The sequence below is a fragment of the Bombus terrestris genome, chromosome 9 (assembly GCF_910591885.1).
Source record: "Bombus terrestris chromosome 9, iyBomTerr1.2, whole genome shotgun sequence".
Lineage (NCBI taxonomy): Eukaryota > Metazoa > Arthropoda > Insecta > Hymenoptera > Apidae > Bombus > Bombus terrestris.
Window position 1 is genome coordinate 16,551,662 of NC_063277.1, and position 14,244 is coordinate 16,565,905.

Sequence of the window (14,244 nt, forward strand, 5' to 3'; positions counted from 1 at the left end):
TTTTTTACTCCGAAAGAAACTACACGAATACCACGATCTACTTTTCCCACAACGTGTCGGGCGCTTTGCTTGTTAGTCGACGACAGACGTCTTAACCGATTCTATCATGGATTGGCGAAACACGTGTCTAACTACTAATGATCGAAGATGATCCCCAGCAGAGTCTGCTAAAATTGGTGTCGGGCCGAGCAAGTGGCTAGCTGGTTGCAATTAAAGACAAAAGGAAACTTGTACGGGTTCGCGGAGTGAAGTAGTCAACGTATAGTACGGTTCCTTAGCTCGATAGTTCTATTTTCGTCTGGCAATTAGCGGATTTGCTTGGAACAAAAACTAGCAGCTCTGGATTGCCTCTCCAAACACGTTGTTGGCTATCTCGACAAAATTTTCGTACACAGGTTGCTAAACGATCTGCTTCGACAACGAATCAACGTCGTTTGGCTATGTCGCGGAACAGAATGATCGACACACTTATACTCAGATACGAGTATCGTAATAAAATATACAGAGAAACACCTTACTATATATGTAATCGCAAGGACTTGAAAATAATATGATAATAAACTACCTACTCGTTACATATATTGCAAAACTCTAGCCAATTTTACTTCGATTTGCATGACATACAATGTCGAATAACATAAGTCTTATAGAGACTTTACGCGATGAGAAGTCGATCGATCTGACAGCAAAGATCGGAAATTGTTCCGTGGAAAGAGGATCAAGGCCTGGTTCGAAAGAAATCGACGAATCATGGGATAGATTAAGATCTCCGCTCGTGCAACGCGCGTAACGAGCATGAAAATTCCGCTTAATCAGATCCGTTGTACCCGCAAAAGCCCTCGGCGTGCCTCGAGGATACGCGTTTAATAATAGGCTGTTGCGAGTAAGAGCAAAGCAAAATTACGGTGTTTTCATATAATCAATAACTCGGACTCTCTCAGGGTCGCCGACGAGCGTGTATCGCATATCCTCTCTTCCTCGTTGTTAGCTTCTCGGAGGCTTCCGTGAATTCATGTGACACGAAATGTGATTATTAGGCTCTATTCGATTAATAGCAACCAAGGTCTGTATCTTTATAAATAAACATGACGAACGTTTACTAATAGCGATAGTATGCGATGAAACTACAAAGGAAATAAGTTTGAATGAAAAATTACCACTGTGTTTTTAAACACATTTGCAAATTAATAATAGCTTCCATATTTCTTGAAATTTTTTTACAAAAATAGAAATTTTGGAAATTCTCGGTTCTTCCTTTCCTACCTTTTCTTATTAATTGACTTTTCCCAAGTGATTTCGATCAAAGTTTACTAGCTATTATACTACAAATTATAAATAATATAGCTTGAGAAGAGAAATAATTATTAAATTTTTAATTTTTTATTTATTTATCGTAAGTCTTGCCTTTCGACTTAAGATGGTTTATATCACTAGAAGAGAAATAATTGTCGCAATGCTTTTAAATTACCAAAGGATAAAAAGAAACGTTAAAGATATCTAAGATTTGTGTCTTCTTAAATATTTTCATTTGAAGAATCTTCAAGGTATTGTCTCCTGATAGTAATTGAACACTACGATTATTATTTCCCTCTAGATTGTTTATAAATTATACCACCACAAATAATAAACTGTTACCTTATTGTATCGGACAGTAAAAGCTATCGCTATCTTACGCGTCAGAGAATGAAAATATTTAACAGAATTTTCAGAACACAGTCTTTTGGTTCAGATCTACCATATACATTATATATAAATATATATAAAATATAGAAATATATATATTTCTTTTATATTATCCTGCTACTATTATTACTTATGCTGCAATCCAAGTAAAATAATGTAACGTGACTTGTTTGTGTATCATAGCCAGCGTTGCGTAGTCACTAGGAAGATGGATGTGATTGTAAGTAAATAAATTTCCGGTTCTATCGCATCAATTCCTCTTTGATATTTAACTAAATAACTAATCCGCTATTAACGACTATAAGTGTTTCAAACTACAATCTATAATTCCTAGAAATCAGAAGATAACTATCTTTCAAACATAAAAGACCATGCACAGAGGATCAAACAAACCGATTACTAATGGCTCGAAATTGACGATTTCAATTCGATTTCCGTTCGATTTCCACAAAAACAAATCGACGATTCTCGTTCGAGCTACGTTCGACAGAAACAATGACGTCATTCGAGCCTCCTGGATCAAGCACAACGTTCATTGTGACGTCAAGAGGCTTGCCTAACCGAGGTGCATATACCGTCAGAGTACAATTCATTCTCGGCCTCGTTTCGTGCTATCGTCGCGTTTCTACAAAAGACAGGAGAACATTGATAGATAGGAACGCGTTCGACATTAAAATTCGTGGACGTTTTCAGATGCGATGACCGGAAGCTCGCGTCAACGGAAACCACTTTGACGCAAGATGCACCGATGAGCTGTCTACGTGACTTTCGTAACCACTCTTTCAATACGATCCGTTGGACGTGCTTGTAAGGTGAGGTTGAATGGACGTATAATTCCATGGGACTCCGTGGAATTTCTATCGTTGCGTAATACAAGAATAAAACTATTCATCTTTAAAATTGGACGAATCGATAGTTAATTGTTGTATGTGTCTTGATTAGATATTATCACGCTTTTCATCCGTAGTTTTTGATTCTCTATCGATGTAGACTGCTTATAGTTATGACTGAAGATTTTTATTATTGGAAATTCAAATATCCAGAATGCAATACTATGAACGCTATTTATTAGTAAATAAAATAATGATATGTCTAAGTTCCATTGTTTAAATTATATTCACAAAGATATGAGTTTGCGTAAATATCCGCAATCTACTTATGACACGAACTTGATATATTAATAGATCATCTAAGAATCTTAGTAAACTTTAAGTGTACTAAACGTTAACCAGAATTTTTATGAAATTTAAAAAAAAAAGGAAAACCGACAAAAAATACTAGAAACATTTTAATCCAAGCCTAATAATATTCCATACTTCTGTTTCTCGTAAATAAAAATGAGTTTTCCTAGAAGAAGTGATTAATAATCTAAGTACACGATGATTATTGCCTACACGCTACTTTCGTATTCCGGGCTTAATCGTCGCGACGAAACAAAGAAACGGAAGATTTTCACACGATTAAGGTTCTAAGAAGACGAAGAAGCAGAAGAAGCAGCAGCGGTTTTAGGATTCGCGATTAATCGTGCGAATGAACGGGACGTGACTAGGTCACATGGAATTCTTGCCAATTCGCGTGACACGATGAACCGCGAGGAATCGTTGGGATTGTCGTGGACGGAAAATTAGCTTCGTTCGCGTGTTATACTTCGATACAGTTTCGGTTTCTCTGGCGACCGCGATCAATTTTCGCGATGTGCGCTGAACAATTTCCAGCCTGCATAGGCCACATTTTGGCTGTCGTCAAGCAGATTCATCCATCTTTGTATTTCCAGAGAAATACACAGTGTACCAGATATTGACGAAAGATTCGTTAGCCGAAGAATCGTGTTTCGCGATAGGTATAATGTGCTTCGTGTTAATCGCTGTTACAGCGTTTACGTAACTTTGTTACATATTACATTTTTGGACGCTTCGAATGACCGCTTCCGAGCCATCGTTCACGTGGAACGGGTCGAATAATTGGTAAAGAATTATTTTGCATTGCTTTGAACGTGTATGAAGTTGACGCAATAACATATCAGGTATAAAATATCGTTTCTACGAATTTCGAACTTAATGTTAGTCATTAAACCTGGAAATTTTGGCAGCATATTGACTGCGCTTGAGTAACAGCTATTGTATTACGATATAACAGACGTTGTTAAAATTAGATACAATCTAAATATTCCTTCGCGTGTTAGGAACATAATTCTGGCAGTTGATATTTGAAAAGTGGTAATGTCGTCTGACCCAAGTTTCGCGTATTCTAAAGAAGCGATTTGGCAATTTTCCCATGCCAGAAGACAGAAGAACAAGGTGAGGATCGAATTCTTAAAAACAAAGCAGTCGGCAACCTGTGTCTTCTTTAATCTTTACTCAGAAGTGGCGCATTGCCCTCGAACAAAACTGAAACTCACTTTTTTCTTCAAACTTTTAGATATTCTTGAAAGAGATTATCCGAGCGTTACTCTATAACCATATTAAAGAATTCCGATTTCATTTTATCTTTTAGTCGCAAAAATAACAGCTAAATCTCATAGATCGTTCTCTTTCATTATTGAATTTATTCTATATGTGTTTTCGCTTTTATTTATTCTTTATCTTCACCCTGTTAATATACTATAAATAACCTTCTCAGCGCCGAATATTTATCGTTTGATTATGGAAAAATTTATACAACGATTACTAACAACGCCAAGATATTTCTGCGAATTTTGTAAACAAGATATAATGCACCATACGGTTCAACTGTCGCAGCAGAATCCAGATTAGTAGAGATACGATCCGATGATTCAGAGCTCGGAAGTGCGTCGCTCTCGCGGAGACGATTTTCCATGGGCAATCGCTCGTGATAAAGAAGAATACACGCGGCCACGCAACCACGGTGGCAAAGTTCAAATTTAGCAGCACGTGCTGAATAATGATCGGTCTGAGAGAAAGTCGACAGCAACGACACGCGATTCTTTATGCTATAATTAAACAGATCGCACAGAATTCAACGATTCGAAAGAAAATCGCGTTGTAACACAAGATTCTAATTACGATCTTGATAGAAAAAGTAAAGAAAGATATTCCTAATGTATATGTTTCTTGATAAAATGGAACGTCAAAGAGGGAGATTGGTTTCAGTGTTGAATGATGAATAAAGATTAGATGCAAATGATTAGGTTTACTCGTGAATTCATGAATGTAACATCGTCTTAAAGAAGCTGTCTTAGAGAATATGTACTTTCAAAATGGTTACAAGATCGATATACACTGTAATTTATTTCCAACCAATTCGACTGCCATCCCAAAGTCGACCATTCACACGCTCCTAATTTTCGATACTCATAGAAATACCAAAGTTGAGTCACTTCAAAACGCGAGGGCGTGAATTCCTATTGGTGATGAGTCTCGACTAAAAAATGTCACTGCTCTGTCTGACGAGTATCTGTTGGAATAGAATCAAACGCGTCTAAATTCGGCGACGTCACCTCTGACGTATTCGGCCGAAGCCAACTAATAATTCTTTGTAACGATGACGTCGCTTGTTGTCGAGCCTTTTGCCAATTCTCCGATGCGCTAGCCATTTCTGCAAATCTTTTTTTACATACGAACGTGTGGGAAAAGTTCATGGAAGGGAGATTTAAGAAAAATCATCGACGTATTAAGATTTTCGTTTTTATGTAATCGTTAACGGTTCTTTTTAGAAGAAGACAAAGTTAATGGTGAAAATGTAAAGATAAAAATATGTAAATGCAAATATAAATTTTGTACAGAGATGAAAGGTTCTAGTAGAGAACAGCAGTTGAGGTATTTTATGGGCCGCTATTTTCTTTTGATCCTATCTAGAGACAGAACACTGGCGAAAACGGCGATAACGCCATAACTATTAATAGAAAGAACCAGTTGTATTCCCTGCGGCAATACTCGCAAAAATAGCCCACGTTCCACTCGAAATCGAATGACGTTCCATGCGAACGATCGTCGCTCGAGATCGCTATTTGCGATCGTATCAAATTGGTTTGACCGTTCGTTTTGCTGTTTGAAAATTGGCAAAGTGGCTTTTACGTCTATCCCTGAATCGCTAATTCTTGGTTTTGATACGATTTGATGCAAAATAATTTCCAATAACTTACGGTTCTCATTAGGATTTTTATAAAAAAAAAAAAATATTACGACAGTAAAGTTCTACAAATTTGATTAACCGAGTGGATAAGATCCAGCTCTAGATGTAAAGAGCAGTCTATTCGTGAAATTCAGACTCAGCGAAGTTGTACTATGGCCCGCAGACGCAGATCATTTCGATCCTATAGATAGGTAAAACGGTACGGCCGCGAGGTACGAGGACTGTTCAATAAATCATGCCGGTTCTATGCCTAACCGCTGCTAGACACAGGAGGTAGATCATTTCGATTCATACCTAAGCGTTCAAACGCACAATGTACCAGGCAATGCTCAATAAATCATTTCGACTCTATAACTAGGGGCACCTGAACTCGTAGAATTCCAGCAAGGATTCGTAGATCATTTCGATTCATGGCTAAATGATAACAACCAAATAACTTCGATAAATAGCTTAGATACTGAATGTTTCTGATAAGTCGTTTCATTCAAAAATAAAACTGTCATAAATCTCTTCCTGACGGTTGAGTCATAATCGTATTACAGCAGATAAGGATTGAAGATTCCTGATTTTTAGAAAAGTATGCTTAAAGTTTTGGAAGACTGACGAATATGTTAACTCGTCGCTTACGAGGCGATGGCAAGAACTACGAAATGTCGAATGAGTTGGATGTATTTACATTCGATGCTTTAGACTGATGGTAAAACAGCCTCGGGAGGATTTCATTGCATAGCCGTATATCTTACTTTATAAATTCTTTTAATACGACGTTATACTTTTCTTCGATATTTCAGATTTTTATAATTTATTGCGATAAATTTCCGATTATTTTTAATTATTATAGTGGTTCTGCATATTCTTACAGTTTTGAAATCATCTTATTAGATTAGCACTGAGTTATCGATCTGTTTCCTAAAGAACGAGTCGTAGAATAGACTAGACTTCGTTCATCCTGATAAATAAGCAATAAACCGACGAGAAGACAATTCTACCTTACCGACCGACATTTAAGTATCGATCTCACCAACGCAATGCAAGAACGGGAGAACACCAATGTCAACGATCGTCAACAGAGATCGCTATCATACGACACGTTAGTCGTTTTATAGGCAGTGTAGCACGTTAATCGCGATAACGAGTGACGTGCCTACCACGATACAGTCGGCTCTGTTTCGTCAACTATCAATACTATTACTCTACCTGGTATGTTTTCATAAACACGCATCGCAATGATATCAGATTATCGAATCTTGATAACGAGCTCGAAAACGAGATTGGATGACAATTTCCGGACCGTTTTAATTACTTACATTTTAATTATTCCGCGTTATCACTGGAACACCTGCGACCTCATCGTATTTGGCCGAGTGCTCGCTTGATGCTTCCATCGCATCGGTTAGTCTCGCTCCGAAGATTGTACATCGCCCAATGGAAAATTTTAATAAATCCATGTTATCGTCTGAGACGACTGAACAAAGCCGTTAGGCTTGTTTGAATATCAATTATATCAGAGAAATGAAATTAATTCACGCCGCTGTCGAGATTATTACAGTTCGTAGAGATTAAAGATTCTACATATCAACGATAGCGCCCCGAGTTTTTGTTCGTTATTTTATCCGAACGTTTCTATATTATCGAGCTCTATCAATTGATAATAATTTATTGAGTTTTGATTCGCAAACGCAAGAACAAGAGTTGTTTTTGTGCAATTAGCAATTGGTTTCATAATATGGTCCAGTAAAAGATTAATCGACTAAATGCTTGTTATGCAATGTTATGAATTATGAATTAATTAACAAACCTGTTAAATATTAATTTTCTCGATGAAATCAACGATTTTTAAATTCCTTCTACAAATATAATCTTGAAGCGATTTAACCTCGAATTTTCTACATCTACGTATCTTTAGACGAGAATATTTATTCGCTTGAAAACTTTGAGGCACGTAATTGTAAACAACGATCCATTATTCCACTACCTTTTTCTTTGTTTACACGTGATCGAGTGACTCGATATCGAAGCAAGACAATCGAGATCGATCTCGCGTAGCAGAGCGGTCAAACGTGTTCGGAATTTTTGTGTCTCGTAACTACGATAAGCTTATCGCGGCAGACACTTCGTCGGTCGTGAAAGATAGAAAAGAGATGCAGACCGAAGGATATCGTTCCATTTTTTTAATCTTTATGAACAGATTTGCTCGTAAAATAATAATAAAAAAAAAAAAATAATGTAGATTGTATTAAAAAGTGGAATGTCATCGTCGTATCATCTCAACAGAAATATCGTGATATCATTTATACAAAGAGAACGAGGAAACTTTCTCTTTAAGTATGAAAACTTAAACTTAAATATATAAACTTAATATTATTAACAAAATTTTACAAATTACGAGTTAGAGAATAGAGTTGATTATGATATTATAAACGTTGGAATTCAATTCACTCAAACTTTATAAAATTATAGAGTCTCTAAGTAGAATAAAAAAAAAAGATAAATAACGAAAAAATATTAAACAAATCTTTCAAATTCCCTTTCGTAATCGCAATGTTAAAAAAGAATGATGTAAAATAACCAAAAAAAAGAATTGCAAATGAAACGTTAAATCAACGTAACGTTGGTGCTTGATGGGTTAAAGGTCATCACTTGGATAACCGGAATTCCATCAGAAACAAAAACAATCCGAACAATTTCCCTAGAGAGAATTAATCGACCCGTCCAATAAGCCCGACACTGGCCTCTATACGTAGAAAAATCCCACGTACTCCATCGAATTCACGCTAGAACCATAGAAGTCGATCGGAATCCAATTGCACCGGCCAATTGGAACGCGTTATCGACCGAGTCACGACGAACTCCTATTATACTAACCGGCTTGCGAGAGTATTCACTCGCTACACTCAGTTCCCGTTCTTGTTTCTCATCTGTAAATGGATGAATTCTAACCTCGTCCCGTCGTCATGTCAAGACACTACACGTAAGGATTCCAGGGATTAGTAGAAACTCGATTGGACATCTAACACAATTCGTCACGCGGTAGATGAAACAATGTCTACCGATTCTTGACGCACGAGTAACATGCGATCTGGAAGTAGACACGTGGATCACGTGCTCAAAATTTGCTAACCAGTAGCGTGTTCGGCTTAGGAACTTCCGAGCGCCGACTTACGCGTCGAGTTTATGCGAATGAACCCCTGAATCCAGATCAAGATCATGAATTGCAAATTGCCTGTGAGCTATCTAAACGTCCTGCGTTAAACACCAAAACAATGTAATTCTATCTCCCTGCAGTGTAGAATAATTTCAATTTGGTATCCATCGTTTGTTTTTCTGTCTTTCAAGTTAACTTTATCATCAGTGTTAAAATACTACCGATTACGGATTAATTGCGACTTGCAAAATAAAACAACGGAATTCTGATACTTTAAGGACATCGTTAGAATAATATTAAAACATGAAAGCACGCGCGTCAGTGCGTCTCTTCATTCCTCGCATATTCCTCAAACTTAAGAAATTTTCTAACGAATAGAAAAATACTTTTCACCCGAAAATGACTGAACCAACGCAGCACGATTGATATCGTTTCGAAACAAATATTCGCGAAAATCGTCGGGATCAATACAAACATAATATATATATATATATATATATCGGAGGTGATCCCGCGAGCGAGGCCAGACATTAGCGAATTACAGTCGAGCACGTTATTGACTAGAATCAATAAGAACGAGGTCGCGAGAGTGAGAATAATTCGTAATCACTCGAGGGTAATAGATCAGAGCTGATAATGGTATTGTCGTTCTGAGAGAGTTCACCAGGCTCTGAGCACCGACCGAGCCACTCGACGCTGCGTGAATGGAGAAAGGTGAACTCGTGTTCGTCAAGGGCAGCCTTGCAAACAGCTGATTCCGTCTCGACGCGATGACAAATCAATGGAACGTGGACCAGATGTTCGCGGAGAGTGACTCTGCGCTCGGATCCTCCCCCGAACGCATAATATTGTGATATTGTTGTCACAGTAAGAATGACACGCGATTTCGAGGACAACCACAACGAACCCACAGAGACAATCACGACTTGTCGCCGAGATGCGCTACTGGTTACATTCTCGCTACGTGTCGAGTCTATTTTCTGCTAACTGTTTAAAATCTTTTAACGACACGTGCTCGACATCTGGGTGCATAAACGCGACCGCCGTAACTTTCTTAAAATAGAGACGATTCTTTAATATCGTAGAATTCATTTATAGGTTTGGAATAATATTGATACGATGGTTATATCTAAAATGATGATAATGTTTAAAATAATCGTGCTGGATGATGAATGATTTGGCAGCTAAAATCATTGGTTTTTAGTATTTGGATTAATGTTGGAGATATTAAATTGGAATAATTTAGAGTTCCTCAATCATAAAGTATCGGTGATATAGATTGGTTAGTACTTCTTACAGCCGCAGCTAGAGGGCCGCGAGTACTTGTCATTAGCATGTTTCTTTTACATTCAAAGATTCTAAACTCATTGTAGGATATATTGGAAATCCAAGTACTAAAAACTCGACTAAATGAATCTTCTTTTCCTATCCGTCTTTGTAAATGATTCACATTTAAAATTTCTTACTTTGCGAAGCATACGAATAGCATCTACAGTAGCAATCGGAGTATTACCTTTTTTTAAAGTTACACCACCAGCCGGATGACCTGAAAATGAAACAATAAACCAAACTGCGGCATTTCAATACAAAATTATAATCTAATCATATAATGCTATACAACTATATTGTGTTCTCGTATGTACAACAAAGACGTGCTCCGCTAAATTCAAATCAATAAAAATTTATGTTGAGGGAGCGTGCCCGTTATTATAGATCGTGTCTTGGAAATTAGCGCTAATACGTAGATCGGGGAGGAAACCCTCGCGGATTTATCGATTGCCCTCGAAATACACAGGGGAATCGCTCTACTCGAAAAAGGAGAAAAGGGCGCTACACGAAATTCTCCGATATCATTCATGGACGTGTGTTCTGCTTTACTAACCGAGAACTACAGTTATCGCGAAGGTGGGGGCGCCACTTAACGCAGGAAAGTGGCGCCGCTATCGGACGCCAGTCATTTAATCAAGCATCAGTGTAGGAGCAAAATGGCGTCACTAGAAAAGCAATCAACCGCTCCTTCTTAGGCATGATTTACCTTTCTCTGCAAATGACTAATACAAGACGCTCAAAGCCATTCGGCGAACGAGAACCTTGACCAATCTTCCGATCAATGATCGAAAAACGTTTTATAGGTTAGGTATATATAAAGCACGATACAGAATACACCATTTTTAAACTACAAATTTAAAATTTTGAATTTTTAAGTGTACCAATTTTTCAGTGATAGTTCGCTCAACTTTAGCTTTTGACGACTTTAGCTTTAGCTTTTTACAATCAAGGTCGGTAATTGCTGTCGGAAATAGAAGACCAAGTAAACGTAACAATAGTTTCCGAGCGGCCGCCCCGAATAACTTCCGTTACTTCGTTAAATCGAAGTCTGCGGCCTGTCGAGAGCATCGTATACACCAGACGGGTGTGCTACGAGTTTCTGGAAATTGATCACAGAAATTTAATGGCAGCTATTTAAAGCGTAATACGATTGAGATCGAGAAGCATGATTTCTCTAATCCTCTATTTCGATCTCGTATTGAATTCCGGTGACCTTGCGCGACCTTAAAGGGCATAGCCTACTCTTCCAACAATCAGGTTGACTACATATATTTTTTAAAGTACTTCCGTCACGAAACTTCCTTTTTCCATTCGTGTTCTAAAAATCTCTCCTTTCAATTGTCGAAGTCGTTCAAATGTTTCTCCCTTTCCTTTTCTTCTAATAAACATTATCATCGAATTTTTTCAAAGGTTGACAAAATAAGTCATTTTGAAGAAAAAAGATTATTTTGTAAACATTTTTAACAATTAAAGATAAAAATAATATAGACACCATTTTTTCCATGGATAACCCTAGAAATGGACCTCATAGATTCTTTTCACTTGGAAGTTTTTAAAACATATACATATATCTACGATAGAGGATTCATTTCGAATCCACAGATAGATTCGTCAACAAGAATAGTAAAGATTAACCGGCGAACTCGAGGCTTAGATCTAGGAATATTTAATTATCACGAGATCTACAGAAAGGAATCGATGATTTAAAGGAGCTTGCGAGAAGAGGGATTGATGGAAAGTCCTCTGGTGGCGAACACGGGAGCTGCTGCCACACCCAATTTGCTCCACATCTAGAAGACGCGTATAGTACTTCCTGTTTCGAGTCTTGGTGACCCCTATCCTCACTTGCGCATAACAATCCCACTTTAGTTACGATATACACATGTCATAAACACATCCTATCAGCCTCTCTGTTCTTCGTATCGAACCCTATTAACCGTCAACATTTACACAGTAATTACATGATTCATGTTACCACCACATCCCATGCACCCTGTTAGATCATGCCATAGAACTATATTTACCGATGTCGCTAACGATTACCACCCTCATCGACAAGAAAAAACACAGATATACCTCCCTGCTATTAGAATAATGATCACTTGGGCACTCAAAGCACACAAACAGTCATCCACGTGCGCGCGTGCGCATATTTTTGCCGAGGAAGCAGATAAACTGGTAAACGGTAGCACCCTACGGTTAATATCACTAGGCGATACTAACGAAAAGCAAACAGTTCGGTGTGTGTTTGACAAACAACGGATTTTCATTCGAAAACGTGAAAATATCGAATCAACCATCATTGTGCATTATATATCGTCTCGAATAAGAAAGTCCTGCTTAATGCATCATTTGTATCATTCCCAAACGAAATGCCTCCTTATTTAACTTTCATTAGAATCTATTAGAGAAAAAGCGGAATACTATTTGGAAACTTACAAAACCATTAGTTACTATACGCATAGTGTTAACAGAAAGAGCAAACTTTAGGAACCAATATTCAAATATTATTTTTATAATTATCCATTTCTAATTCTTGAAATCCTAACGGCTTTGACGTTCTTTCAATATAGGATTGAATTACGACTTTGGTTTGTGATACTTTCGAAATGTGTGTACGATATACGGGATACGTAAGCAAGCAAAACTATTATATTTAAGAAACTAAGATGCGAATAATATCTTAACTGCCTGATTTAACATGATTTAACATTAATTATCACATCCTAACAGGGTAACAATCCTTTACAACCGTCTCTTTGTTTCATACGTAAAAATTAAAAATATAAAATAAAAATTCGGCGCTGCCAATAATAATGAGCCGTGGTTGTACAAGTTAATAGAATAAATTACCTTAGAAACGAGTAAAATCATTTACAAATATGAAAGAGTAAAAGCAAGAGACTCTACCGTACAGATGTGATGCTGAGGTGTTCGAATAGAATAGAACGATCCTGAAAAATGGTGAGACAGTTGATCCCAGAGTTTAGACGATTGAATGAACATCCAGTTCCACTTCTACACTCTTTGTTCCGGCTAATTCGCGTGATCGATCCGAAATAACGCACGGAAACATTTTTCCCGTCAAAGAATAACCTCACACGTACAACAGCCAGAGAGAGAAGCCTAGTGTCACGCTCACAAACGCGAGCTTCCCTTTGCCAGAGCATTCTCATTCTTGGCTAGCCTTTGTAACCCTCTGGCTGCAGCTTCCACTTTACTGAAACGTCTGTCGGTTTCCGGGGTTGGAGGAGGGGAGACGCTTTTCACTCGCAACGGGAGTTCCCCGCGACTACACCCGCATGGAACACTCGGTGGGGTAAAGTGTGTCACGGGGAGAAGAGAAGGAAAAGCGGGAGAGACGAAGAGTCAACGAGCTCGTCTCTCGTCGACTCTCGTAACGCAACCCGCCGAGACTGACCTTGCAGCCGGAAAAACAAGTTGGTTGGCCTGGTACCAGAATTTCGCGTTATTAATAAATCCAAAAATGCGCGGTTGATTTGCGTTCATTATCCTTCGCCGTTGCATTCTCTAATTCTGCGATTGTCTGATAAACTGATGAAGTCACGGGGTTGTTTACTTTTCGATCCTGGCAATCTGGTGACTCAGCGATCTTTATCGCTTTTAGGCAAACTTTACAAACGGAGATGAGATTCAGAGTCAGAGTAAGTGGAAATTTTCCATTCATTTCCATTTTCATTCGGAGATCGAAAGTTTTATTCGGTTTGCGAATCTTTCGTTCCAGATTGAAATATTCTATCAAAGTTCCTAGAACGTAAACCGAGTCTTTGTATCTTACGATTAGTTCAGGTTGTGAAATCATTCTCCGAGATTTCCAAAATTTCTAATGGATTTCTAATTTGAATATTTGAAATTCTATCGAAACTTTGAATCTCTGGTTTCGTAAATAAACATTTTACTTCAGAAACTTGACATTCTATCGATTTTTATGCAACTTTTGGAACTTTTTGACCTACCGAATCTCTGGATCTCGA

The 14,244-nt window shown here is 37.8% G+C and overlaps 1 protein-coding gene across 10 annotated transcripts in view; it reads right to left on the reverse strand.

The window, feature by feature from the left end:
- LOC100645880 (glycogen synthase kinase-3 beta) overlaps positions 1-14,244 on the reverse strand; it is a 66,354-nt gene that overhangs the window by 36,085 nt on the left and 16,025 nt on the right. For 6 of the 10 annotated variants that reach the window (XM_003397902.4, XM_012312045.3, XM_020864637.2 and 3 more), the window contains exon 2: positions 10,434-10,466. The exons of the other annotated variants lie outside the window; for them this stretch is intronic. In XM_003397902.4, coding sequence (XP_003397950.1) covers positions 10,434-10,466 — 33 coding nt within the window. The remainder of the gene's footprint in view (positions 1-10,433; positions 10,467-14,244) is intronic. 10 annotated transcript variants of the gene reach the window in all.